Below are 27,887 nucleotides of genomic sequence, written 5' to 3'. Positions count from 1 at the left end.
TCTGATTAGTCTAAACAGGGCATTTGGGTGGGACCAATATAGCGAGAGAACGCATACAAGCCAATCAGAGGTGGAGAAGGGCGGGCTATGCCTTCTTTCCACATCTGATTGGTCGGCTACATGTTTCCTGTTTCAAACTTGAGTCCCAACCGTAACAGTTAGCCGTACAAGTTTGAAGGCTCTGCAAACAAGGTACTGAAATCGCAAGAAGTCGCTCAAACATGCCAAACCTTTGACTAAGGTTTCTGTTAATAATGAAAGGAACAGCCAAAAGCAAGGTAAGACGAACCAGCATCTTAAATGAGGAAGTAACGAACTCTAGCTAGCTGTTTTTAGCTTTAACAGGTACATTGTTTTGAATGTTGACACTGCTCTTAGCTAGCTGTCAGGGAGTACTGACTCTCCGGTATGGATTCTACAATTTTAGCCAAGCTTTTAACCTATTTTGTCCTATTTGGCTTTGAAATTTCCTTTGACTATACTCCAAAGCTACATATTAAATTGTTTTGTATTTTATGTGTTCTGTAGTTGGGTTTATGTTTAAGTGTTTATCATTCAAAACACACACTGTCTATCAGCTTAAATTACACCTTAGCAGACTTTAACAAGAAAATCAACATGTCGAATTAAATTATCATTTAAACCATGCTTGTGAAATATCTGGCTGTGCTGTACCCTTAATAATGGGGTTGCCACAATTCAAGATGTTTATATTTGGTTCTACAAATTATAATTCTGGCAGGTGGTGACATCAGGGAGGCTGACAGGACGAGTCAAATTGCAATCAGTTAGAAGAAGGTAAAACATCCACTTCAATTCATCTCTTTATTACACCTAACTCTGCTACACGTCTGTGTTTAACTCCCCTGCTTCTCTAAATTTTGTTCTGAGGATTTCCCAGCATGCAGCCTCATCCCCTTCATGCCCAGAGCCGGCCTTCTCGCTTTACTCCACAGACTCTGACAACCAGGTAATGAAAGGAGACGTGAAGAGGTGAAAATAAAGGGTATTCTGGTTGTAGGTTTATCTGTATATGTAGGAGAGTTTATTTCTTCCAGAAACACTAAAAAAGGATGCCTGATGTCATCTTAAATGGTGCCAAAGTTGAATATTTTTCAAAATTATGTTGTGATTCAATGAGATTCCTCCAGCTGATTTCTTTGATCCCAGGTCACGACTCTCCATAAAGGTCTGGACCGATGTGCTGCCTTGCTCGATGGCATCCTGCAGGCTGAGACAACGGGTAAGAAAAGCTTTACATTCATGATTTGTAATTACAACACCAGCAGTTAAGTCTGTCCTTTCAATTTGTGTAAATAATAGATAGATTGTTGAAATTATGAATTAGAAGGTATGTAGGTAGGTAGGTATTGTGGTTTAAAAAATACTTTTTTTTAAATGAAAAATCTCTCTTGACCTTCAGAAGCTGATCCCTTTGGGCTCCCGTAGTTGACACCCTTCTTTCTTATTCACTTCCTTCAACAACATCATGGCTGCTTCTTTTAATGAAGAGTAAAAGGCTCTTCAGTGTTAATCAGAGGTGGAAGAAGTACACGACTGTTGTACTCAAGTAAAAGTACGGTTACTCTGGTTCAAACGTAATTCAGTAGAAGTAAAGTACAAATTTCAAAATGTATTCAAAAAAAGTTTAAGTGCCCAAAAACCTACTCAATTACATTAATTTGATTAAATGTACTCAAAAAAAGTTTAAGTGCCCAGTTACTTTCCAGCCCTGGTGTTAATGTAAACAACACCACCTTCTCTAAAACTATAATGCACTTTTAAAAAGGAATTTACTGCTTAAAGTAAGAAAGATTCAGCTTGCTTTTGTACAGTTTCACCAACAAAAGGAAAACCTGCTTTTGTATTTGTGCATTCTTTTAATAAGGAAAGAAAATATTCAAAAGTTTCATATTTTTACACAAGACATAATATGTAAAATCCTGAACAGATGGGGCGTGCAGATCATGGCTTAGTGGTTTAAGGTGCTGGCCATGTACGCCGGTGGCCTGGGTTGATACTCCTCTGTCCAATAAAGGCACAAATTGCCCCAAAATAATCTTTGAAAAAACATGAATAAATAAAAATACTTTTATTTCAATTCTTTGGCAAGAGAAATTGCAATATACTTTAATCATATGGGTTATAGTGAGGTTCCTGATTTGATGTCTAGTCAGACAGGGCTTTTCTCTGTGGGGTTTGCATGTTCTCCCTGTGCATGAACGGGCTCTCTCCAGGTAATCTGGCTTTCCCCCAAAGTCCAAAGACATGATTGTTAAGTTCAGTGATGACTCTATGAGTGTGAGCATGCCTGCCCTGTGAATGACTGGGATTGGCTCAAGCTTCCCTGTGACCCCAAAGGGAATACGATTGATGGATGGATGGGTGAAGGTCTTACAGAAGCTAATAAAATGAATACATATTATTTTCTGCATATAAAGTGACACTGACAATGAAGTAGTAGTAAAGTAGATGGCACCTGCTGCTGGTTAAAAAAGAAGGTTTTGCCATCGGTTTTATGTCAAATCAATATAAAGCCCACATTTTTTTCATTTTAATTCTATTTATAGGCGTTGTTACATCCTTGTTGCTTAGACATACAAGCTTAAAATGACAATACTTGAAATAGTAGAAATAGGTTGTAGAAATAATCTTAGTCTCATCCTTCTTGTCTGTTTCAGTTTTTTAGATGACACAAAATTCCTTTCCTATTCTATAACAATAATACTGATTATTAATAAAAATTGATTTTTGTGCATTTTGAAATTTAGTTTGAAAGTGTTCTACAATAAAAGAGTTAACATATGAGTCACTGAGAGGTTCTAAAAGATCTTGTGGCAATTAAATGAGACACGCATTAAAAAACTCAACTTTTTAATGACTCTGACATCTGATTTTCAAGATGACACTACTTTTGCAGCCTAAATATCCTTTTCCGGGTTTTTCCAACATTTAACAATAAATATTTTATTCTGAATCTTTGCATTAACATTCATATCTGTGTGTTTTATCTGTAGAAGCCTTGCCAAGCGTTCCTCGAGCTCTGAAAGGTGGAGCAGCTAAGGCTAAACCAGTAACTACACAGGGGAAAAAGACTATCAAGAAAGTCCCTCCTCAGACAGGTAGGTGTCTGTTTATGTGCTGTTATCTCGATGAGTTATAGACCATTTTTAACACACAACAAAACATCTTGTAGTTTTGGTGTAAGAATATTTTGTTGAGATGCTAGCAGACTCTAATTTCTTATCTCAACATTTAAACTTGACTAGTTCAGACTAAAGAAACGATCCATCGGTTCTTCCAGTTGCAGCAGCGTGAACTAGCAGCTTTTCTGAAAATTGTACAGAAGCCTGTTTGAAGTTTCAACTCATCTTGTTGGAAATTTTTTGTCCAAACTTGATTTAAGAGTGAATGTAGAATTTTGGCATCTCAAAGTCAGCTTGAGTTAAAAGCTGACACATGGGTTTGTGCCTTTTCCAGCGATTTATTCTGATATTCACATTTCTACTTGTCTTCTCCACCTGCAGATAAGAGGATCAGCCGGTCGGTCCAGCATGCAGCCGGCAGCCGAACTCCAAAAACACCACATCAGCCTGCACGTGTTCCTGCTGCACACTCAGGGGTGAAGCTGCATCCTCCTCAGAAACATCCTCACACACCAAAGCACATCTCTGCTCCTCCACTAAAGACTCAAACCTCCACAGCCCCTCCCTCCAGTGTTCCTCCTAAGTCCAACACCAACCACTGCTCTGCTGCTGAAGCTCCAAACTCTCACTGTGAAGGAGATGATGGAGAGCTGGTCCCTGTTAGAGACGGAGACACAAACACCTTACAGACCTCTGACATCCAGCTGGATCACGACCCCACTGCACAGAGAGATGAAGGCGTCCTGCAGGACTCACATGGCTGCAGAGAAGAGAGAGTGAGGGAGGCTGGAGAGCTGCTGGGAGAACTCCGAGCTCTCATTGCAGGACAAGGTAAAAACTGTCCTTTCTCCTGCTTCCTTTTAGAGTCTCCACTGATTTCTGCTGCTTTTGTTTATGAAATTATAGTCATAATGTGATGCAGTAATATCCAATTTACAAACTGTGGTTTGAAGGACCTTTACACCACATTTTAACATTTTTTTTTATTGTCTAAAGAGGATTTTTCCTTCCCTTTTTCTGATTGTGTTTTGCAATGTTTTTGTGCTTTCTGTTTACTTACAGGCAGTGCAGCAGAGATTCTCCTCGGTCACCTGGAGCAGACTGTGTCATCATCATCATCATCTCTGATGAAGGCTGCAGACATTCAGAGTGAATCTGAGCTGCAGAGCCAGAATGCACAGCTACGCAGGTAAGACACTTATTCACACAGGCCTACTGTTCAAGATAAGGTGAATTCAAGGCTGCCAATAAGACAGGGAGTGAAGAGGAAACTCTCTTGGGTCTAGCCACATGGAGTGGGAATAAAGTTAGCAAAAACATGCTGGCATATAAGCCACAGCCTGTCTTTTGAGTACTGGTATATCAGTTGCATTGCAGCCAATTTCATAATGAAAGAAATGGTATTAAAAGTACATTCTTGCTTGCTAAATTTTGCATTAACTCCTCCTTGATTTATACTTTGATGCTTTGATAATATTTGGCCGGTTTTGTCATTTCTATTAGCTATAGTTTAGCCATGCCAGGACTCCCACAAAAGTCAGGATGGCAGAAATAAATGAGTATAACAGTGTAGAGCTGGAGAAGAGATTTAAACCCTACAAAACTTGTTAAACTCTATTTTGGTGAGCTCTAAAAGCAGACAGGACCCTGGAGGTTGAGTGCTTATGATACTAACCAAGCAAGTCCTGTTTTCCAGGCGTGTACAGACCCTCCAGGCGCAGCTGAAGCAGAGAGAACAAGCAGAGAAAAGTCAAACCATGGAGCCTCTCTGCAGCTCTGAAGGTAAAAACATGTTTCTGTTTCTTCTCCTGACTCGCTCAGGACTTAATCACCATTAAAATTTGAGCTCTCTGTCTCTCCTCAGTGATGATTCTGCAGGACGAGCTCACCGTTGCTCAGTCTCAGCTGCAGGAGCTCCAGGGCGACCTCACTGAACTCCGGAAAGCACTGCAGGACACACAGAGCCGGCTGAGAGAGAGCGAGGCGAGGAATAAAGTCATCCTGATAGGTGTGGAATCACTGATCTGATTTTTTAACATGAAAATGCCCCCATTTTCCTTTAATGTTGCTTCAAACTGTCCCAAACACGTTTTCCTCATGTTGGAATTAAGAAACAAAATGATCAGTCACAGAGACGACCCTTATCTAGAAAATATCTTCTTATTACAGTAAAAACAAAATTTTTACCTATGATATCATGCATTCTACCTAACCTTGTGTTCATGTGTTTGTGTTAAAACGGCTGTGATTGATTTGTCTGTGATTTTGCAGACCTTGAGGCCACCAGAAGCAGACTGCTGCAGAGCGAGAGAGAGAAGAGCGAGTTGGCCTCCCTCGCCCATAAGCGACTGGAGGAGATAGAAAACCTGAACAGGTTTGTGTTTGTTTGGTCTTCTATGAACAGCAGGTGAACAATAACAAAGTGCTTAAAATAACTCTATAAAGACACTTTCTTTTGAAGCTCAGGAAATTAAAGGGATATTTCCGTAGCTTTGATGTTGGGTTATATGAGGTAAATGGACTTGAGCTTGCATAGTGCTTTTCTTTCTATCACACCACAAGTCACACCAACCCATTCACACCTGCTCACTCCACATCTATGGAGATTTGACCCCTCGGTGTTAGCAACCGACTCTACCTACTGAGCCACAGTCGCCCCAGTAAGGTACTTGTCAATCGTGGCTTTAGCCTCTAGGGATTATGGTGAGCGCTGCCACTTTACGAAGACACGTGGGAAGGTAGGCTGTACAGATGGGAACTCTTTCTCCATGTACTTTATTGAGTTTAAAAGGATATTTCAGATTTTTTTTTTTAAGTTGGTTTGTACAAGGTATTTGGCGATAGTGGTGCCATTAGCCTCCAGAGATTTCAATCTGCATTTCCCCTCTAATAAAAAAAATCCCTTTGAGAAGCTAGTTGAAAGTAGTATCTCATATTCTTACGATGAAGATTCACAGTTTTAATTTTTAAGTCATATTTTGAAGTTTTAAACTCATGAATTTAAATGATGTGTATTTTGACATTTTCAACTTATAACGTTGAACTTTAATCCCAAATATTAACCTTTTCAGTTTAAAATCTTAAATTTTTATCTCATCTTTAGACATTAGTAACTCAGTATTTTTATTTTATCTCATATTCTCACCTTCTAAACTCTTGATTTTTGTCTCATATTTTGACCTTTTCAACTCCTAAATATAACTTTAATCCCAAATATTGACCTTTAAATCTCATATTTTGACCTTTTAAACTCATTTTTTTCTCAAATTTTTACCTTTAAAACTCATGATTTTTATTTTCTTTCTCTCACATTTTGACCTTTTAAACTCATGGTTTTTAAAAAAAATTTTATCTCAAATTTTGAAAATTAAAACTCATAGTTGTGAATTTTATTTCATATTTTGACCTTTTAAATTCACAAATTAAAAAAATTCTCATATTTTAACCTCTTAAACTCATGATAAAAAAAAAAATCTAAAATTTTGAGCATTTAAACTCATGATTTAAAAAATGTTTATCTCATATTTCAGCAATTTAATCTCATCATTATGAATTTCATTTCATATTTTGACCTTTTAAACTCACTATTTTGAATTTTATTATGTATTTTAACTGTTACAAATCATGATTTTAACATTTGACTTTTTATTTATTTATTTATTTATTTATTTTTTACTATAAAAACATTTATCATCAGTGTTACGGTTTATTCTCCGGCAATTCTTTAGGGGTGAAGATGAGGTTTACGAGAGTTCATGAGTTTTTGAGAAATTTTGACCCTGTTAGGCCCTCAGGTTAGACCCAAATCCAGCTCCTGCTGTGATTGAGTCTAACATCCCTGGCCTGGTTTTGTGTGTTCTTTTCTGTTTTCAGGATCCTTCAGAGCCATGATCCCTCCATTAGCCCTGCTGTTGTCGACTCTCAAACTTCAAATCAACACTTCAACAAACAGCAGCAGACAGAGGACTCAGCGGCACCCCCCTCTGACCGAATCAAACACTACCTTCTGTCTCTGGATCAGCTGGATCACAAGAACACACAGCAGGAAGAGGAGCATGAGCCTGCAGAAAGAGACACATGCAGCCATCCTAACATCAGACCTGCTGACTCCAATGTGCTGCTGCAACAGGAAAATCATCGCCGTCAGCTCTTTAGCTCCGCCCCCTCTCTGTGTGACCGTGTATCTCTGAGCTCTGATTGGAGCACAAGGTCGGGCTCGACCTTTAACACCAAGGACGAGGCGGCATTCAGAGACGGGCTGGCTGCTTTGGACGCCAGCATCGCCAGTCTGCAGAAGACGATCCAGTTGGACCTGAGGAGGTGATCGCTGCACTTTATAGCTTTTATATTTAAAATATTACGCATCCACCCTGCTGCATGCTGTTCTTTTACTTGTTTAAAATGTCAGATATTTAATAAAGTTATTCTGAAATTATGTGCTTGTTTTATTCCAGAGTCACTTTTTTGTTGTTTTAAAAGCTCTAGAAGCATTTTAGTTAATCAGAAACAAGAAACAGGAAGAAGGATGCATCACACTGTTGCTTTTTTGAGAAAATGCAAAACATATTTTATTAGAAAAAGATGCAAAAACCAGAGCTGGTACAAAAACAGTCATCAGAAACAGCAGCGTGTTTGTTGTTTTTGGCACAAAGTCCACGTTTACACAAAGAGAGACAGCACATCTGCTGCACACTGTTTATTTATCACAATAATCCAAAAATACCCTAGAAAAACCTCTAATTTATAAAATGACAGTACAGCTCTGAGTGACAACAATCATCTGCTCTAATTCATAAACAAATCAAGCATGTTCCCTTTGGTAGGCTGAGGATAAAGAGGCATTTTAGTGTCAAGTTTCTGCTCTTTAAGGATAGAGAACATTCAGGTACACCTTCACTACTGCACACGCATACAAAACAACACACAACCAAAGAAGAAGAGAGAAATGAGTCTAAACCTAAAATACTGCAGCTGAGACATCAGAGGATTAGGGACAAACGTAACATAAATATTCATATTTGGAGACTTAAGGCTGGCCATCTTGTTAATGGAGGAAAGATGAATAAAAAGTGGATGTAGACTCAAATGGAGCTCATACAGAAACGTCTTATGCCTGCATTCTTTGAACTGGCCACTAGGGGGAGAGCCTTCTTTTGTAAACACATGTTTATAGCTGATTTATTCCCTCAGTAAACCTTTACTACTGAGTTTATGGACAAAATCTCACGTTTAAAGTCGTCCTTTATACAGAATGATGCTCAGTCAGTACATTCTAGTCACACTGGGGTCAAAGATACCAAAAAGAGGGGGTGGAGTTAAGAAGGGCTATTTGGGAATAAATGAATAAGAGATGCATAAATAAAGTCATTATGACTCAAACACACGAAGCTTTAAAGGATGTTTGCAAACAAAATTTGGTCAAATCTGATTTCTACATCTCTGAATTCTTTCCAGGTCTGTTTAACTTTATTCCTTTAACCTGATTCCTCCTGCCAATTTAAGCAAAAGGCTCTAAAATCAATAAACTTCTAAGATTGTCAAAACTAGAATACTTTTTGATGCCATATTTTTAACAATAGTATCTTTATAACTGATTGTACTGAAAAGAACCATAGCTTTAGATTTTTGGTCATATTTTCAGATGAAAGTTGCTGGGAGAGAGAGAGAGAGAGCGCTGTCTAAACTGCACAAAAGCAGCCAGTATGTTTATATGAGAGATCTAGGAAGAGTCGAATCGCTGCATGAGTCTGACTAAAAACTGAACTTTTAAACTTGATGTTAGTCTGACCAAAGCTGGAGTAACACACCTAGACAATGTCGATGTTGATCTACTGTGGCAGTAGTTGTGTTGTTGTCTGTCTCACATAAAAGCAAATAAGAGGGGTGAAGGTGATAAAGGGTCCAGCCCAGTGGATGTCAGTAAAAACAATGTCCTATTTTTAAGCTATGACAGCCAAATTTGATTTCTAACTCAAAAACTCAGCATTTATTAGAGAAGCATATTTGCCGGGAATTTAGTTGGAATTATAAGGGTTTTTTTCATACAAATGTAGGGCATATGATTGTATGGAGAGTTTCACTGGAAAAATAGCCCTTTGGGCACTTTTATGGGCATTTGGGAAATAAATTCATAAATTCTGAGAATTGGATTGGCAAATTTGGGGGGTTGGGGTTGTCCTTTGAAATTTTCATGGATTTTTCAGTGAATTTGTCTGGATGTTTCGGTCATTTTCTTGGGGATTTTTCATTTTTTATTTATATTTAAATAATTTCCTAAGAATTTGCTAAGAAATGTTAAGGTAAATTGTCTTTGAATTTTGGGAAATTTGCTTTAAAACTTTAAGGAATTTACATGATTTTTTTAAGGAAAATATTGGAATGTTTAGGATTTATGATACAATTTTGCTAAAAAAAAAAAATTAGGACTATTCAGAGAAATTTTGGGGTGCTTTTTTTGTTTTTCCTTAAAAATATGTTTAAGAATGTTTTTTTTAATTGACAGAATTTGTTTGGCTTTTGGAAAGGAACGTTTTTAAGAAATTCCTGTTCAAAGAAAAGGCTGATTTTTTAAAGTTATCAGGTCCTACTTATCTCAGATGGGGGAGGACTAAAAATGATTTCCAAATTAAAACTCAGGTCTGAGGAGGTTAAATATCATTTGATTTTTAACTGGAATAATATCAAAGTTTTATATTCTGGTTTCATGACAACACTTCTCATGGATCTGGAGGATTTCTGGATGCCTGAGCTGACGTCTTTGGGGTTTGCAGCATGTGTTCTTTAAAGCTAGTGAAGCTTCCCTGTCTCCGTGAGTTTGACCCTCAGTGTCTACGAGCCGTGAAAGAGCTGGATGCTGCTGGCCACCGCCTGCTTGTACCTCTGCTCCGCCTGCAGGCTGCTGGTGTGGTCCAGCCGGCTGCTGCTCAGGTCTTCCGCCGTGTCGCCGAAGCCGTGGTAGTGTCCGTAGAGAAGGTCTGAACCTCCCAGAGGCCCCCACCAGGCCGGCCGGTGGGACACGCAGCTGCTGGGGCTGCCGGTGAGATGGAGGGAGCCGCACATGTCTGAGAAGGAGTGCTGAGAGGGCGGGGCTGTCTGCTGATTGGCTGGGGGAGGTGACGGAGGGGAGGTGCTTCCTGGTGGAGCAGAGGCGTCCTGATAAGGCAGCGTGTGGTGATGGCCGTTTGTGAAGGCTTTGGTGTCGTCGTCTGCAGATTTAATAACAAATTTAAGAGTTAAAGACTTTATAATGATATCACGCAGTATTCTACTTTTTTATTAAAGTATATCTGTTTAATCTGTGCAGAGAACAATTCAACTATAAAAATAACCTCCCTACCTGAATTCACCTCCTCTGCAGACTCCGTGTTCATGCTCTCCGGCTCGTCTCCTCCTCCGTTCTGCACCAACACGTCTGCAGCAAGAGAAGGAGAGGATTATCAAGAACGGTGCATAGAAGATGTCATCACAAGGTAATATAGTGAAAAAGACAATTTTTCATTTGAAAAATGGCATTAATAAAAGTGGAACTGAATTTTTTAACTGTCCAAATGATTTTAAATGAATAGAATGAAGGCCACTACAAAGTAAAAATAGGAAGAATAAAGGTAGATAAAGTTAACACTCTGAGCCCAATGCTATCTTTCTAACCATTGCGTCTCACCTGGACTTTATATCTTAAAAAACATCAACCCTGTGGTGAACAGTCAAGCTCTAATCATCCTTTTCTTCAGGACAACCTGGGCTTTAAGAATATTTGTTTGCTGCAGTAATGTCACTGGAAATTTAATTTGAGAGAATCAGGTCGCAATTTCTCTTAAAGATTTTAAAATGAATTAAAATGTAGAAAACAGCGTCAAATTTATTCATTAAAATGGTAAAATGCTCATGTTTTAGTCAATTTAGAGAATAAAATCAAGAATTTAAGTAAATAAATTACATTTAAAAAGGGGGTCAAAGTGATATAAATGAATCAACAATGAAGATAAATTCTGAGGAATAAGAATCTGCTGAAGCAAGTCATAAGAAGAGGTTAGATTTGAAAATATAAGTCAAAATTTAGAGAATAGTGTCAAGAATTAAATCAAAATGTAGAGAATAAAAGCAACATTAGAATAACCTGATCAATAATTAAGAAAAATATGGAGAATTTTGAAAAAATGAGTCATTATAAAAGGTGTAAACTTCGGGAGCACAGATGGTCGAGTGGTTAAAGGCGCTACCCATGTATGCGGGCGGCCCGGGTTCAAATCCAGCCAGTGGCCCATTACCGCAGGTCCTTCTCCACTCTCTTCCCTGTTTCTGAGTCTATCCACTGTCCTTCCTCTGTCAAATAAGGGCATGAAAAGGCCAAAAATAAATCTTAAAAAAGGTAAAGTTTGAAAATTAATGCAAAAAGTTGGATGATAAAATTGAGAATGAGGAGAAAGTGTGAAAAATAATATTGAAATGGTGAAAACTGAGTCAACAATGAACAAAAATGAGGGGAAAAAAGTCCAAATTTACGGAATCAAGTCAAAATGAGAGGTAATATTGGCAAATTTAAGTCAAAAATATTATAGAGTCGAGAATGAAGAACAAAATTTAAATAAAAAATCAAAATGTTAGGAATAAAAAACTGGACAAACACGCAAGAAAAATTTTGAAGAGTTCAGATCAATTTTTTGTATTTATTTATTACTATTAATAATTAATTATGCATTAATTTGTTAGAATTTACAGAATGAAGTCATTAGAAAAGGCGAAATTTGAAAAATGAATTTAAAATTGAGTAAATTAAGAAAGAATAAGAGCAAAATTTGTACAATTAAGTAAAAATGCAGAGAAAGAAGTCATGAATTAAGTTAATATTTGGAGGATTGGATCAAAAAGTTGGAGAATAAGGTCAAGAATTTAGAGTAGAATTATGACAGAGTGTAGAGAAGAAGCGTAGCAATAAAACATGCAGAATTTAGTAAAAATAAAAGTAAACTAATTTGAGAACAATGTTATAACGTGGACAAGTCAGTAAAATTGTGGAGGATATATTCAAAAATTAAAGAAAAATCTTAGAATGATTCCAAACTTTTAGGATATCACTGAGACACTGAGAAATCTGGCAAAATGTACCAATGCCAGGGGGTATTAAAAGTCTGTTATTTTCAAGATTTTTTACATAATCTTAAGTTGTTAAAGAAATACATGTAGGCCTTTTTTGCATCCATATAAACCCATTAGGAGTATGCATTAAGATTTAAATGACATGCATAAAATAAGCTCTGCAGAACAGGATAAATAAAACTGTTTTGGGTTTCTCTGACATTACATCTTAACTTCTTATAATATAAATAAAAATGCAGCTTCTTTACTACTTTCACAGTTAAATGGCTTTAGAGTATTGTCATAGAAAAAGTGATGTTATTGAGCCTTTGTACCGTCCTGATTATTGCCCCACAAACAAACGTCTAAAGTCTTACTGTCGGCTCTCCTGGCTCTCTTCACGTGTCCGCCTTCTGCAGTGTTTAGCAGCCTCTTCCTGCTCAGCAGCTCCTGACCACAGGGGGCGCCGTTCCCGTTCTGCTCTCCGTTCATGCAGACTCCACTGATCTGTCGAAAGTGCTTCTGGGTTTTGGAAAGAAGGAGGAATCCTTCGTGGAAGCCATGGGCGAGAGCGAGGTCTGCCGCTGTCTGTCCACTGGCATTCTGTAAACTACAGAGGAGAAAAAAGCTGATTAAAACACATTTATTTGGCATTTATGTTGAATTATTATTGCTAATGTTTATGGCCTACAGCAGGTATTTCTGGCACATTTTTCAAGGTGGTGGAAACATCTAGAAGAAAACGACAGCTCCAGCAGCACTTGTAGTGTAGAAAAATCTGACATTTTCATTGCCAGAAGAAAGTGAAAAGTGATGAGTCTGCAGCCACAGTTAGGTTAACAGTCCTTTAATGGAAATGTTGGCTGAGTATCTGAGCTTTAACTTTTTACTTTCATACCAGCATGCTTTCCTTCTTCACTAAGCTCACTTTCTCCTCTCCTGCTTTCTCTTTGCTGCAGAAAAACAATCATCGAGCTTCGTTGACTCCTCTGGGCGTGTCTAATAAGTTTGAGTTTTGTTTGTAGTGTCTTAAAACAGTCAGTAGCTAAGCACACAAGTCTAGACATGGCAATTATCATCAGAGCTTTATCTGCATTCAGAAAATCTGTCTGAAACTGCAGAGAGCTGCAGTGAAAGAAGATTTTTTTCTCTTAGATGAGACAAATGAAGAAGTTAGGGGCATGAGTCAGAACATGCATTCAAGCTCTGTTCTTTAAACAATGGGAAACAAGGTCAAAAAGTGACTCCAGTATGTGATTACAAACTGTAATATAGTGTACTTAAGGACAGATAGTGTCTAATTTACTGGTGCTACAAGTTGGTACACCCTCTGCTTTGTTTCTGACTGTGAAACGCCCTGAGGCTGAAAAGCTGACGAAAGAAACGCTGATCTACAACCAACCATGACTCACTGATGTGCTTATTTTTGTATATTCTGATTCTAATGTCTAAAGAGTCAACTCCAGTCCAGTAAGCTGCTGTTTATCCACTGACCAATGCACTCTATCATTAGAAAGAGAAAAAATGCATACATGTGCAGGATCATGTGCAAGTGCAGTAATGAAAATGCTGAATTTGAATTTCGTCAATGTAACTTTTAACTCCTGCAAATTTTAGCCTCCACTTCCAATGTAAAACATTGGAACATTTTTGATGCTGTCATTGAATGATGTAGTATGCAGACAAATATGTCTGCTGAAAAGAGAGAATATGCAGAATAATCTGCACAAAACCATCCAGCATGTTTGCATGCAGTTAGAAAAATCAAAATGTAGATAAGGGAGAGAAAACTGGTATAATTGGGCAAAGAATGAAGAAAAATGTGTTGAATTAAGTCAGAATTTACAGAATAGAGCAATTAGAAAAGATAAAATTTGAAAATTAAGTCCAAACTTTGATATAAATTAAAGTATAGAATCAAGAATAAGTCAAAATGTTTAAAAATCAAGCAAGATACAAAAGTCTAAAGGGAGAGGATAGGTCAGGAATAAAGTCAAAATGTTGATATTTAAGTTAAAATTTAGCAATATGTCAAGAGTTAAGCTCTCTTAGTGGAGAGTTCTGTCTAAAGTAATAGAATAATGTTAACTTTTAACATTAAAATTTGTAGATGAGTCAAAAAAGTGAAATGAAAATCTGCAATGTGGAGAATTATTTTAAAATTTAGGGGAAAAATACAGGAAAATAAAGTGAAAAACTTCAATCAAATTTGATTTTCACATCTCTGAATTTAATCAATGTCTTCAGATTTTAGACCTCCAAGTTCAATAAACAATAACTCACACTTCAAATGTTGATGCCATGTTTTTGATCGGTACAGTATTCCTCATCTTAATGGTCTGTTGTATTGCAACGATTTTCAGCCATATTTTTAACCAAAGCTGCTTCTTGAGAAAGAGATTAAACTGCACAAAAACGTTCAGCATGTTTAATTGCGGTGCATGCAGTTAAAAAAGAGTTTATTGCCTTAGTGCAACTAAAACTGGACTTTTAAAAATGCATGTAAGTGGATGACAGATCAGTAACTCTGTAGGGAGACTTGTTCTACCTGGGTGATGTGTCACTGCTGCTGTTTCACACTCAGAGATCACGCTGCAGGATACTCACTGTGGTTTAGCACCTGCGATCAACAAGACCTGGATACACTCCAAACTGCCAGACCGAGCCGCCTTATGGATGGGAGCCTCACCTACAAAATCCTAAAAAACATAGTTACGATTTTACTCCAGTAATAATCCAGGTGATAGTGAACACAGCAGATTAATACTCATGACTGACCTGGCGGTTGACATCAGCTCCAGCCTGCGTCAGCCACACCACGCACTGAGGGTGTCCTCCAAACGCAGCCGTGTGCGTGGGAGTCTGCTGGAAGCGGCTGGTTACTGTGTTCACCTCACAACCCATCTGCACCAGGCGCACCACGCACTCCAGCTGTGCGCACACAAATACAGAGCACAGGGGGGAACCAACAGGACAATCAACGAGAGTGAACCAGCACACAATAGTGGGAACATTCAATGAGCACTGACAGGACCCCCCCCCCGATAGCATGGATTGACTTTAATTGAGGGTAATCTCCCTCATTTGAATATCAATTACAGTTAAATTGAAGTCATTTTAAAGTGAAAGCAGCAGGAACACAAAAATAAAGTCAGCATAATAAAGGATTCAGGCATGTACCTTTAAAATAGACTGTCTTTATTATTGACAGTGCATTTTTACATGTTATTAATTACGTACTAAGCTTAAGAAGAGAATTAGGGTGACAGAAAGAACATTTTTTTCAAACTCTGAGTAGAAACTTAGAAAAACTCAGAATTATAAAGTGAGAATACTGATTTTAATCTCAGAATTCTGACTTTAATTTCAGAATTTTAACTTTGTAGTCACAACATGACAAAAAAAAGTTCTGTGGCCAATATCATCTTCCATATAAGCATTCACAGATAGTTAAATACATTTTTTAAATGTATTTTCCCCCCGGTAATATGAAAATTTGACACTAGAAAGCATTTAATAACCTAAATTATTTGGCTTTATTTACAATAATACAATGCTGCTAATATATTTAGAAAGGTAACTTTAAGTGTAAATGACATATTTGGTTTTATTTTAGTTGTTTCTTTTATTAAAAACTGTTTGATATTTTATGTGCTATCTTTGCACAGTTCATCTGTTAATATATTTATCTATTTGGTCAAAAACTTTTTAAGCAGAAAGTAGCATTTAAACTACTTAAACATTTCAATAATTATTATAGTAATAATAGTTCAAAATAATGACTCTGCATATAATCATTTCAAAGTAGGTCGGTTTAAATTTCATTATTTCTGAATAAAACAAACAAAATGAAAATGAAAATAAATAAATTTCTTTTTTATCTTAACAGATTCTTTAATTCATTTATATAGCTATTTTTTCACCAAAACTGTACACAAACGATAATTGCTCAATTATTTCTCTTTTTCAAGCGGAATTTTTAAACCACGTATTTTTGTTTTTGCACATTTTTACTACGCAAAATTATTTTTTTCCGTCTTCAATTTCCGGGTCTTATGGAGGTTTTTGGCGCCTGAATACCCATTGGCTGCCCGTGAGCCAATGAAAACGCCGCTCCGGGCTACTGTGTCAATTTATCATTTTTTCAGTGTGCACAACTTTATTGTACAGTCACAGACAATCATAACTGTATCTGAGCAGTCACGGCGTCTAAAACACAAAACGGTGGGTTTGGTAGACTTTACAAGCACAACGTTTCCTTAAAGAATAAACCCTTTTGTATTTATTATTTACTTTCCATAATTATAATATGTATGAAAATATATTTGAGAACGATAATCGAAGCCGTGATTTAAGTTAGGTACAGTAACATTAAGTACACCGTAAAGTATCCCTTTCAAACAAACGAGTTTTGCGCTTAAAGAGGATTCTTTCTTTGTAGGTAAATCTCTTAATCTAGCTAATTTTCCTAATCCCTACCTGTCCGTAGTGAGCAGCCCAGTGTAGAGGGGTCCATCCGTAGCTGGAGTCTTCAGCACTCAGATGAATGTGGTTTGAAAGCTGCTGTAAAAGTGAGACCAGAAGTCCAACATCCCCATCCCGGCAGGCTCGGTGGACGGGAAACCTGCTCCCAAACACCTCGTCGTTCCTGGAGGAGAAGTCCGGCTCTGGTCCCACCGACATGAGTGAACTCCTGGCAGAAAGTGTGTCGCTCCCGGTGTCTCCAGGTCGCAGAGAGTAGGCTAAAAACGGTTTAAACACAAAGGAAGAGGAGATTAGCTGCTCTAACCGGCGGGAGACACTGAAAACCCGGGCTGGAACACGGAGGCGGAGGGATTTACATGGAGAGCACAGCCTAGCATCTTTAGTCATTTTTGAACGACTAAAGTCATAAAAACAACTCTAAACCCCTATAGTTAAAGCTCTTTTTATATAACGCTCTAATCAAAGGTAAGATGAAAATGTATAAATGCCTTTGTAGTTGTATTTGCAAATCCATCAATTAAATTTTAGCTTACCGTTTACAACTTTGCTAGTATTGTATCATGCTAGCGTTTGATAGCACCCAGTTGACATTTTTAATAAATTTAATGATTTATTTCTTGAAAAAATTTTAAGGAAAAGTCGAAAAAAGTAAAGAAAGAGGAAGACGCAAGTCACACAACGGCCACAAGATGGCGGCGTCCTCAGGCGGGAAATCTCCGGCAGTGGTCTTACAGGGAGCAAAGGTAAACACAAAGGAGCAGGTATTCAACAGAGCCTTTAACCTTTAAACATCATATTTTGTTAATATTCAGAACAAAGGGTGCTAAAATCAACAATGAAAATTCCTTACGGGAGCTTTCAGCGCTTTAATTTACCAGTTTATACCTGAATATTGCCAAAGATAAATCAGGGATGGAAAGTTACTAACTTCATTTACTCAGCTTTACTGTAATTGAGTAGGTTTCTTTGAGTACTTTTACTTCTACTCAACTATGTTTTAACCAGAGTAACTGTGCTTATGTGGAGAAAGATTCCACATTACACCCCAAAACAGCAGCTGAACGCAGCAAAATCTGGAGTGTTGATATCTCATGGTTCAACATTTCATAGTTTATTGTAACTCGCCTGCTGCCATTCAAACCTGGTTGATGTGAGGGCACAGTGTTTAGGTGTTTCCCGTTGTACAGTTATCCCTGCTGGGGTTCTTTTGCCCATGCTTCTGGTGGGTTTTTGTTTTTGATGTGAGACACATTTGAACCATTAGTGAAGGTATCCACGTAGTTAGAGTTCCTTTTTGTGACTTTGGGTTCTGTTTATGCAATGGTTCTTACTGGTTTGGCATCAGAACCACCACAATCTCCTCAATGGCAAGTTGCTTCTCAAGTTTTTTGAGTTTTTCAATCATAACCTCTATTTTCAATGAAGAAATTGGCGGTTAAAACATTAAATGTAACAATATGTAAGAGAACAAAGACATGAGGACATTTGCTGCAAGATAAAAGCCTGTGGTAGAGTTTTTGCCACATATTTTGGTTGTTTTCAGGCACTTTAATGGCTTCACGACCCACCTTTGGGTCCTGACCCCCCAGCTAAGAACCAAGGTCCTAAAGGACACATAGAATATGTGCTTCATAGTTTAAATATATGTAGTTTAGTGACCAGCATAGGCACTTTTAAAGTATTAACTGAACTTAATAAGAGCATCATACGAAAGTTTTAAATTCTGGTAACTTGACAGCCCTACTCCCATCAGACTGCTTTAAGTCTCTTTGATTGTGTTATAGGCTGTGATGCTCACTTAAATATAGAAGGAAGTTGGTTGTCTTGTATCTTGAACAGTGCTGAAGTACAGTACTAAAATCCTGAAACAAAGGAAACTAATATCTTTATGGCAAAATGCAGCCTCAGTCTGAATGATCGTTTTTCCAGATTAAAGTCAAAAACCAACAGTATGGTTTTATGCGTTAATGTGAAACAGTCATTTCGCCCTAACTTATCTGATATTTTTTGCCTTTGGTCACATTTTTAGCTGTTGAACAAAGCATCGAAACAAAATATTTCTTAAATTCATCCTCATATTTTACTCATGTACTAACTTAAAGACTTGACTCCTAAGAACAGACATGGTTTTAGTCTTATTTTGGCTGTTTTGCATCGGTTTCTTGATTTTTTTGCATATATTATTTGACTAATTTTGCATTTCTTTCTCCCATTATTTGCTAAAGATTTTCATCACTTTCATGTCTGTGTATCTAAAAAATTTGATGCATCTTTGCCCACGTTGTGAGGTTTAGTTGGTAGATGAGTCTTTCTTGGTTGAATATTGATATTGTAATCATTCTTTCAGGATGGTTTTGTACGGGTTAGGAAAAGAGATTTGGAGAAGCTGACGACAGAAGTGATGCAGCTGAGAGATTTCCTGCCCCGAGTGTTGAACGGAGATCTAATCCAGATGTTGCACAAAGCTCGGGCAGCTCACACAGGTACAACTCTGTTAAACTAACATGAGACAGGCAATATTTAAAAAATGTAGACGCCTTTTTGTCTTGTTTGCTATTTCATTAAGTAAATTTGCTTTGAAAAATTAACTTTTTTCCTACTATTTAAAGCTGTGATATGTAAAGACAGTGTCTTTTAAAAGTATTCACCTCTGTATAATTTGACATTTACATTCTTAAATGTCAAAATGAAAAGATATTTGTAAAAAGTAATGTCAGTTAAACAAAGGATGTAACTACATAAATAATCACTTCCTTTAAAGCAATGGTTCTCAACCTTGGAGTTGGGACCTCCTTGGGGGTTGCAAGACACCAAGAGAGGGTCACCAGATGCCCTAAAAACTAACAATATTTTTAAAATTAGACTGTTGACTCTTTACACCAATTTTACCAAATGTTAACCCTTTTTTAATCACAGTTTAACACTAATTTTGCCAGATTTAGCACATTTTTGGCACTTAAACTGTACTTTTATCCATTTTAAACCCTTTCCAACATGTTTTTCTGTTTTTGCCACTTCTAAACCAGTTCTTGATACTTTCTATTGTTGACCCATTATTGTCACTATTAACCACTTTACACCCCTTTTGGCCCATTTTAACCACAGTTAACCCTTTTTTGCCAGATTATATCAGTTTTTCATTTCAGTCCACCTAATTTCCACCAATTTATTGCACTTCAAAGCCATTTCAGACAGTTTTTAATCCCTTTTACCACTTTTTGTACCCGTTTTTGCTGCCTTTGGCCAATTTTGGTTATTTTTGTAACTTTTAACCCATTTATGTTCTTTAAAAATCCAATATCACCACCTTTTTTACCAGTTTTTTGCCATTACTAAACAATGTTAGCAATTTCTAACCCAATTTAATTATGTCTTTAACAAAAGTTATTTTTAATTTAAGAAGGCCATTTACTGCACAGATGAATAAATAAAGATTTTTTTTCTTTGATAAGAGTGGTTATTGTTCAGTTCAAATATGAAAAATGGTTTTTACAGCTTAACTTCACAATGGACCAGGATTTTACTGACCTCCACGGGACCCCAGGTGGCTGGGTCCCAGAAACCTCCCCCTTTATCCCTCCTTATGGACGGCCTTGTCTGTACATGACTGTTCTTGAATGTTCCTGGCTGTTTTCAACCACCTTCAGGTACAGTGGGGGTCCCCGGTCTCTGGCCCCTTCATTTTGGGGGTCGCAGGCTGAAAAGGTTGAGGCTGTTTTAAAATGACTGATCTAATTCAGCAGAGGCCAGTAGTCAGTTAGTGAAATGGGGATCACCTGAGTGCAGTGAATGTGTCTTTAGTGATTGTAGCATAAATTATAATTGAGTATAATAATAATTGAGCTTGGCACCTGTGTCTAGAACAGGGGTGTCAAACTCAATTACAGCACGGGCCGGATTCTGAATATACCAGGGTCAACATTTAACCATAAACTGTCAACTTATTTTCACGAGTGATAAATTATGGGCAAAAAAAACTTAAAAAAAAAATCAAAATGAAAAGTTTAAGAGCTCAAACTCTGAGATAAAAAAATTAAATGAATGAGTTCAAAAGGTAAAAAACACATTAAATAAAAGTCAAAATAATAAGTTTCAAAGGTCAAAATATGAGTTCAAATCATAGATTTTGAGTCTAACAGGTAAAAATAAGAGATTAAAAGGCAAAGTTAAGAATTGAAAGGTTAAAACGTGCAATGAAATTTGAAATATATTGAGTTAAAAAGGTCAAAATAGGACTTAAAATATAAAATTGTGAATCCAAAAGGTCAAAATGTGTGAAAAAAGTTAAAATTATGAATTAAAAAATTTAAGATATGAAACAAAAAGTCGTAATTCTGAGATACAATATTGAAAGTATGAAATGAAAACACAAGCTATTTTTTTCCCCACATTCCTGACTTTTTATCCAATAAATTTTTACTCTTTAGTTTTTCCAAAGTTAAATTTTATATATGTATGTTTTTTACACATGTTTATAGTGGAGGAAATCTGCAGACCAGTCTGGGCCAGTTATAATACAAATATAATATTATCCTGTGGGCCTGGTATTACTGTACCACGGGCTGGATTTGACCCCCGGGCCTTGAGTTTGGCACCCCTGGTCTAGAAGTCACTGGTTTATCAGTATTCCTGGCTACCATTACACCTTGAAGACAAAAGAACAATCCAATCAACTCAGAGAAAAGTTATTGAAAAGTATAAGTCAGGGGATCGATACAAAAAAATTCAGCTAGAGTTCAGTTAAATCCTTCATCAAAAAATGGATGGAATATGGCACATGTGTAAATCTGCCTAGATCAGGTCATCCTCACAAACTGAGTGAGCGTGCAAGAAGGAGACGAGTGAGAAAGGCCATCAAGAAGGAGTTCCAAGCTTCAGTGGCTGAGATGGAAGAGACTCTGCAGACAACTGCTGGCTGGGTTCTTCACCAGTCAAAGCTTTATGGGAGAGTTGCCACTGTTGGAGAAAACTCCAACAGTGGCCAAAACTCATTAAATCTGGACTAGAGTTCACCAAAAGGCATGTGGGAGACTCCATGATCAAGTGGAAGAAAGATCTTTGGTCTGATGGGACCAAAATCGTGCTTTGAAGACACCCGACAAGACACCAAACATTGCACATCACCTCAAACACATCATCCCTACTGTGGAGCATGGTGGTGGCAGCATCATGCTGTGGGGGTGCTTCTCCACTGTAATTATCCTGGTCAAAATTCAAATTTTATCGACTATGATTGATTAATAAAATCAATGACAGGATGAAACATTTAAAGGGGTGAATACTTCTAATAGGTGCTGTATGGCGACAACAACATTGTGTGCATTTTGATATTATTGCAGTTAAAGAGCAGCTCACACAGGAACAGGAGCAGCTGAGACAGGAATGTCTGCACCTTCAGTCCCGCCTGGATGCAGCGCAGACTGAGTGTCAGAAAGAGAGGGAGGTGAGAGTTTCACCATTCGTTTGTTAATCATTTTATCAATAAGATGTAAAATGTATAGAAGAAGTGATGTTTTGAGGTTGTTTCTTTTTTAATGAACACTATAATATTTACAGCATACACATGTTTGAACTCTATAATTCCACTTCCTGCAGCTTCATTGTATTTTTGTGCCTTCACCCCATGAATCATTTTGTTGTATAGGAACACTAGGCTATGCTTTAACCTATGTGTGCATACTTTGTTTAGGAGAAGCTACTGTTGCGTGAGCAGCTGTGGCAGAGCAGAGCAGAGCTGCAGCAGCAGGCGGACTTCTGCTCCGGTTTGGGATCTGCTGCCTGCAGCCTGCTGTGGAGCTGCTCCTCCAGCGAGCAGACGGTCACACACTGGCTTGCTGATGTGAGTCATCTCCTGAAGTTTAACATCTGAGACCACGTTTGGGATGTTTAAGTGTCCACTGTGTGTTTGGTGATGATTCAGGGAAAGCTGCAGGCTTTTCTGGTGGTCGCTGCTCAAACTCTGGAGAGCTTTGTCAGGTCTCTGGATGAGGACATGAGAACTGAGGACTACAACTCCCAGGAGCACCAGTTTGTTCTTGCAGTGGCTGGGACCATCACCAGTGAGTTATATGTGCACACTTTAAAACTTTACCTCAGCGATGCATGAATGAAAACACGGGTCATCTTCCCACTACTTTCTTTTCCCGATTTCCTGTTCAACAGACATTGCAGCAGTTACAAGTGGGCGGGACTTCCTGTCCAGCTCAGCTCAGGTGTTGTTGGACACTCTGATGAAGCTTCTGGAGCTGATGAAGCCTGGAGTATTCCCCAAACTCAAAGTGTACGTACAGTATAAGGCTGTGGAACAAAAAAAAAAAAACACATGACAAAAACACATTTACACCACGTCTTAACAGCTGCTTGCTGTTGTCAGATATTGCTTTAATCATGGTTGGGAGTTTAGTTCTGCCACCATGTTAAAAATAAGTCAGAGTATAATATTTCAAACATGGATAAGGATGTTATTAGAGCACTACTATCTCCATCTTCTTGTACCTATCTAGGGCAGGGTTGTGGTGGTAGCAGGCTAAGCAAATCAATCCAGACATCCCTTGCACCGTCTACACTTTTTAGCTCCTCCTAGGAGACTGCAAAGGCAATGCCAGACCAGAAGGGATACATAACACCTCCAGCGTGTTCTGGGTCTGTCCAGAGTTTACTCTCAGACGGACTTGCCCATAAGCGACCACCTCACCTGGCTCCTTTCAATGTGAAGGAGCAGCAGCTCTACGCCAAGCTCCCTTCAGATGTCTGAACTATTCACCCTATCTTGTTTTGACCATTCATTCTTTCAGTCACAACCCAAAACTTGCACCTTCCTCTTCACATTACACCTGCAACCCTGCTGCTGCTGCCCCAATCCACCTGTCCGTCTCACAGTCCATTCTACTCTCACACGTGAACAAGATCCAGAAGATACTTGAACTCCTGCACTTGGAGCAAAGAGTCACTCCCCACCCAAATGAGGCAATCCACACTTTTCCAGCAGAGAGCCATGGCCTCAGCCTTGGAGTTAGTGACCCTAAAACTCCCTGCAAACTGGCCCAATGCCTACTGAAGAAGCCAACAGAACCAACCCAGCTTCAATTCATTGTGGTCATTTTGTGTTTGGTAATAAACAAAATTAATATCTTGTGGTGTGCTCCTGAATTATGCCTTCCTAGTTTAAAAAAAAAAAAGCATTTACCTTCCCTGGTGCCTGCCCGTCCAAACTTTCCTTCCCATAATATAGATGTCACCTGGTACCAAAACTACAGATTTCATCAAAAATCAAAGTACAGATAAAAAAATACAGACACTCCCCTCCAAAAGTATTGGAACAGTGAGGCCAATTCCTTTATTTTTGCTGTAGACTGTTTGACATAAAAAGATGAACATGAGACAAGAGATCAACATTTCAGCTTCAATTTCCAGGTGTTAAGTTTAAGATAGCATTATTTGTATTTAGTTGCAGTAACTGCTTCAATCCTGTGAACCTTTGCATTCTTCTTTTGTGATGCTTTTCCAGGCTTTCATTGCAGCCTCTTTCAGTTGTTGTTTGTTTCGGGGGGTTACTCCCTTCAGTCTCCTCTTTAGCAGGTAAAATGCTCTATAGGGTTTAAATCTGGAGATTGACTTGGCCAGTCTAAAACCTTCCACTTCTGGCCCTTGATGAACTCCTTTGTTGTCCTTTGTCAGTGTGTTTTGGGTCATTATCTTGCTGCATGATGAAGGATCTCCCAATCAGTTTGGTTGCATCTTTTTTTAAATTGGCAGACAAAATGTTTCTGTAGACTTCTGATTTCATTTTGCTGCTGCCATCATGTGTTACATTATAAGTGAAGATTAATGAGCCTGTCCTAGAAGAGGCCATGCAAGCCCAAGCCATGACATTACCTCCACTGTGTTTAACGGATGAGCTTGTATGTTTGGGATCATGAGCAGATCCTTTCTTTCTACAAACTTAAGCCTTTCCATCACTTTAGTAAAGGTTCATCTTTGTCTCATCAGTCCATAAAACTTTGTCCCAGAATGTTTGTGGCTCCTATCTGTATTTTTTAGAAAATTCTAGCCTCTTCTTCTTGCTAATGGGTGGTTAGCATCTTCTAGTGTAACCTCTGTACTTTTGTTCATGAAGTCTTCTGTAGATGGTGATACCTTTACTTCTGACCTCTGGAGGTGTTGCTGATGCCACTAACAGTTGTTTTATGGTCTTTCTTTACAGCTCTCACAGTGTTTCTGTCATCATCTGCTATGTTTTCCTTGGTCTACCCATTCAACATCTATTACTGAGTACACCAGTGGTTTCTTTCTTCTTCAGGACATTCCTAATGGTTGTACTGGCTATGGCCAATGTTTGTGCAGTGGCTCTGATTGATTTCCCATCTTCTCCCAGCTTCACAATTGCATGGTTTTCACCCATAGACAGCTCCCTGGTTTTCATTTTGGTTACACCTCTAACTATAAATGCAGTCTGCACAGGCAAAACCCAAATCTGAAACTGAGCGTAGACATTCAGCAACATTTATTGTGTGAATAATCAATGTAATAGGACACATTTTGACAACAAAACACACCTTTGAGTCACATGTTCCAATACTTTTGCTCACATTAAAGAATGGGTGGGTACAAACCAGGGTTATTATAGCTAACTAAAACTAACTAAATAACTAAAACTAAAAGGTAAAAATATTTTTAGTTAACTGAAGCTAAATAAAAACTGAGCTTTATGAGAAAAACAAAAACTAACTAAAACTAAATTCTGTGCCAACAAAACTAACTAAAATGAAATAAAATTAGAGACAAAATCTCCTTAGTTTAAGTCTTCATCAGCAGCAAACTGTCTGACATGAACACCCAGGCCCAGAGAGAGTAAAGTGGTCTGATTTGATTGCAGAAGACCTCACATAATGTTAAACTTTAGGTCTTGAGTTGTATACAAACCTCAAAATTGAATAGGAAAATGAGACATGAAGAGCCCTTTTGGGTCTGGCCCTTGACGGGTGTCTCATATTTCTTAAAAAAACTAAAACTAACTCTAAAATTTATAAAAAATCATGCTAACTAAATTTTTTCAAAATCTAAACTAAACTAAACTAAGAAACCGGCAGGATAAACTAATTAAAACTAAACTGAAATCTACAGCAAAAGGTAAAAACTAAATAAAAATAAAAACTAATGAAAAATCTGAAACTATTGTAACCTTGGTTCAGACAAAGAGTGCAGTCTTTTAAGTTGTGTATCAGATCCAGATGTAAATGCCTGGAAATGAAAGCTGAAATATTGATCTCTAACAAATACTCTAAAGAATAACACTAGTGATAACAAACTTAATCCTAAAGTATCTCCCCAAAACAAAATAATAACAATTAATCATGTGAATAAATGTGTAATTTTCAGAGAGCTTCTGTCAGTTTATTTAACAACATTTCCTCAGCAGGATTTTCTCCAAAGATCACTTGTTGCTAAATAAATCCTTCAATGAGAAGTTTCTTCTGTGTGAATCTTCATATTTCTGTCGTTTTTGTCCATAAGAAAAAAATCCCTCACTGTACTTCCCTTCTATAGTTTCTACAAACATACATATTTAGTCAAACCCTGGCGTCATTTACATACTCATCCAGCTCTTACTGATTCTAAAACGGTCAAAAATAAACTCTGAATTCTTTAGTTAGAATTGTAAGAGTCTGCATGTGTACAGTAGGTGTCAGTGCAGTTCCTCTGCAGTCTTTTAATGAACTGGTTTTACCTCTGCTTTCCTGCAGGTTGATGCTGATGGCTCTGTACAATGTCAGCATCAATATTAAAGGCCTGAAGTACATCAGTGAGAACCCAGGACTCCTGCCTCTTATTTGGACCCTGCTGGATGGTAAGAAAACCACCAGGAATCTCTTTCATAAAGAGAAACTCCAGGTTTATCCACCAGATTCTCTGTTTCTTCCCTTTTTCTTTGTCTTAATACTGTGGCTATCTTTCAGTAAGAAGCACCCTAAACTTTGAAAATGATTTCTTGGGTGATGCAGACTTTTTCCCTTGTAATATTAAAACCATTGCCTAGGTATCAGCCTCTTCTTTACCTCTAATCCATGTGTCTGGACAGATGGAGACTGGGAGGTGAGCCTCCACTCGCTGCGTCTCCTTCAGTCGGTGTTGTTGGAGGAGGAGGTGCTGCTCCTGCTGGGCTCCTGTCTGCTTGATCCAAACCTCCAGGCTCGGGTCAGCCAACTCACCTCGAGCAAACAGCAGAGTCTGAGAGTGACAGCTCAGCAGACCCTGGAGGACCTGCAGGCCCTTGGACAGGTAATGATCATAAAACCCCCACCAAGCTTCAAGTGTGTAGCTAAGTTTTGTGGAGATGAAATGAGGAGTTTTGTTTGTTTTCAGGGTCATCGTTGTAAACAGAACAACATCTGATGTGGATTCAAAATCATCAGAGTTGAATTTTCCTTCCAGTCTTTTAAGTTTTTCAGTGTTTCTGCTGTTTCTGCACTTTTATAGCAAAGAAACTGTTTTAATGCATTTTTACTTACAGTCTTTTGAGATTTGTTCAGTTTGTTGTTTCTACAACACCAGTTTGTACCAGACACGTTAAAGATGATGTTTACATCTTTACAGCTGCATTTTTTTTTATTACATGAAAGGAAATTCCTACTACTGGTTGTTAAAGTTCCTGTAAAGCAAAACCAGAAATTAGTCTCTAAACACAATAAATATGTTGGAATTAAATTGTGTAAATGTTAAAAGACTGAGAGCTACGTGTGACTAAATTTTGGATTTTGACAGATTGAAAGTTTTTCACCACTTTCAGGGCATTTTATTGGGGAAGGGCAGGGCAAAACATACAGGTCAATGACACAAAAGCAGCAAAATGAATTATCCCATCACCCTAATGCTAACAGGTAGTAGCATTTTTTTTTTTGTTTTATTTTAGAAGATCATCTTTCTTGAGAGTGGGCATGGCTTAAGCACATCTAACCAAAATGCCAAAGCATCCTAAAGCTGATACTACTGCTTCATTTTTTATGATTTTGGAAGTTAGAGATGCTTTTCAAGACTGACTGACTTCTGGTTAATAACACAGCCATCTGTCATACAACAAACCTAAAATACATGTTTTAATTGCTTTTCAAGGATTTAGTAGGGTGATACAGGATGTATTACAACCCAAATTCCAAAAAAGTTGGGACACTTTCAAATTGTAAT

The 27,887-nt window shown here is 37.8% G+C and overlaps 3 protein-coding genes across 3 annotated transcripts; 2 read left to right on the top strand and 1 right to left on the bottom strand.

The window, feature by feature from the left end:
* The first annotated feature begins 150 nt into the window (after window positions 1-150).
* Window positions 151-7,581, top strand: ccdc14 (coiled-coil domain containing 14). The gene is made up of 11 exons (XM_041781995.1): window positions 151-278; window positions 743-798; window positions 892-970; window positions 1,171-1,243; window positions 3,018-3,122; window positions 3,528-3,977; window positions 4,209-4,335; window positions 4,843-4,928; window positions 5,011-5,154; window positions 5,418-5,520; window positions 7,020-7,581. Exons 1-11 carry the CDS (start codon window positions 255-257, stop codon window positions 7,468-7,470), a joined length of 1,698 nt encoding a protein of 565 aa, XP_041637929.1. The 5' UTR covers window positions 151-254; the 3' UTR covers window positions 7,471-7,581.
* Window positions 7,582-7,736: 155 nt separating this feature from the next.
* Window positions 7,737-17,160, bottom strand: ankrd10a (ankyrin repeat domain 10a). The gene is made up of 6 exons (XM_041781450.1): window positions 16,701-17,160; window positions 15,000-15,152; window positions 14,829-14,920; window positions 12,599-12,831; window positions 10,483-10,557; window positions 7,737-10,351 (listed from the first exon to the last, which is right to left on the bottom strand). Exons 1-6 carry the CDS (start codon window positions 17,091-17,093, stop codon window positions 9,975-9,977), a joined length of 1,323 nt encoding a protein of 440 aa, XP_041637384.1. The 5' UTR covers window positions 17,094-17,160; the 3' UTR covers window positions 7,737-9,974.
* On the top strand, window positions 17,099-27,131 carry LOC121505989 (heat shock transcription factor 2 binding protein). The gene is made up of 10 exons (XM_041781451.1): window positions 17,099-17,171; window positions 17,340-17,449; window positions 19,054-19,189; window positions 22,046-22,149; window positions 22,396-22,545; window positions 22,627-22,765; window positions 22,869-22,986; window positions 26,450-26,553; window positions 26,785-26,984; window positions 27,069-27,131. The coding sequence occupies exons 2-10, from the start codon at window positions 17,396-17,398 to the stop codon at window positions 27,096-27,098; spliced, it is 1,035 nt and encodes a 344-aa protein (XP_041637385.1). The 5' UTR covers window positions 17,099-17,171; window positions 17,340-17,395; the 3' UTR covers window positions 27,099-27,131.
* Window positions 27,132-27,887: the final 756 nt, after the last annotated feature.

Source organism: Cheilinus undulatus, linkage group 24, assembly GCF_018320785.1.
Source record: "Cheilinus undulatus linkage group 24, ASM1832078v1, whole genome shotgun sequence".
In the NCBI taxonomy this organism is placed as follows: domain Eukaryota; kingdom Metazoa; phylum Chordata; class Actinopteri; order Labriformes; family Labridae; genus Cheilinus; species Cheilinus undulatus.
The sequence above is the reverse complement of the archived record's forward strand: the minus strand, read 5'-3'. Positions and strand labels throughout refer to the sequence as shown.

What these genes read in the sequence shown, in the direction of transcription:
- ankrd10a (XM_041781450.1), bottom strand. Translation starts at nt 17,093, where the DNA reads ATGACTAAAGATGCTAGGCTGTGCTCTCCATGTAAATCCCTCCGCCTC. An exon ending in GAGCTGATGTCAACCGCCAG is followed by an intron (nt 14,921 to 14,999) that starts GTCAGTCATGAG and finishes TATGTTTTTTAG; the next exon opens with GATTTTGTAGGTGAGGCTCC. An exon ending in ATCGCAGGTGCTAAACCACA is followed by an intron (nt 12,832 to 14,828) that starts GTGAGTATCCTG and finishes TCTCCTCTGTAG; the next exon opens with TTTACAGAATGCCAGTGGAC.
- LOC121505989 (XM_041781451.1), top strand. Translation starts at nt 17,396, where the DNA reads ATGGCGGCGTCCTCAGGCGGGAAATCTCCGGCAGTGGTCTTACAGGGA. An exon ending in GTATTCCCCAAACTCAAAGT is followed by an intron (nt 22,987 to 26,449) that starts GTACGTACAGTA and finishes GCTTTCCTGCAG; the next exon opens with GTTGATGCTGATGGCTCTGT. An exon ending in TATTTGGACCCTGCTGGATG is followed by an intron (nt 26,554 to 26,784) that starts GTAAGAAAACCA and finishes GTGTCTGGACAG; the next exon opens with ATGGAGACTGGGAGGTGAGC.
- ccdc14 (XM_041781995.1), top strand. Translation starts at nt 255, where the DNA reads ATGAAAGGAACAGCCAAAAGCAAG. An exon ending in CCACAGACTCTGACAACCAG is followed by an intron (nt 971 to 1,170) that starts GTAATGAAAGGA and finishes CTTTGATCCCAG; the next exon opens with GTCACGACTCTCCATAAAGG. An exon ending in AGCTCTCATTGCAGGACAAG is followed by an intron (nt 3,978 to 4,208) that starts GTAAAAACTGTC and finishes GTTTACTTACAG; the next exon opens with GCAGTGCAGCAGAGATTCTC.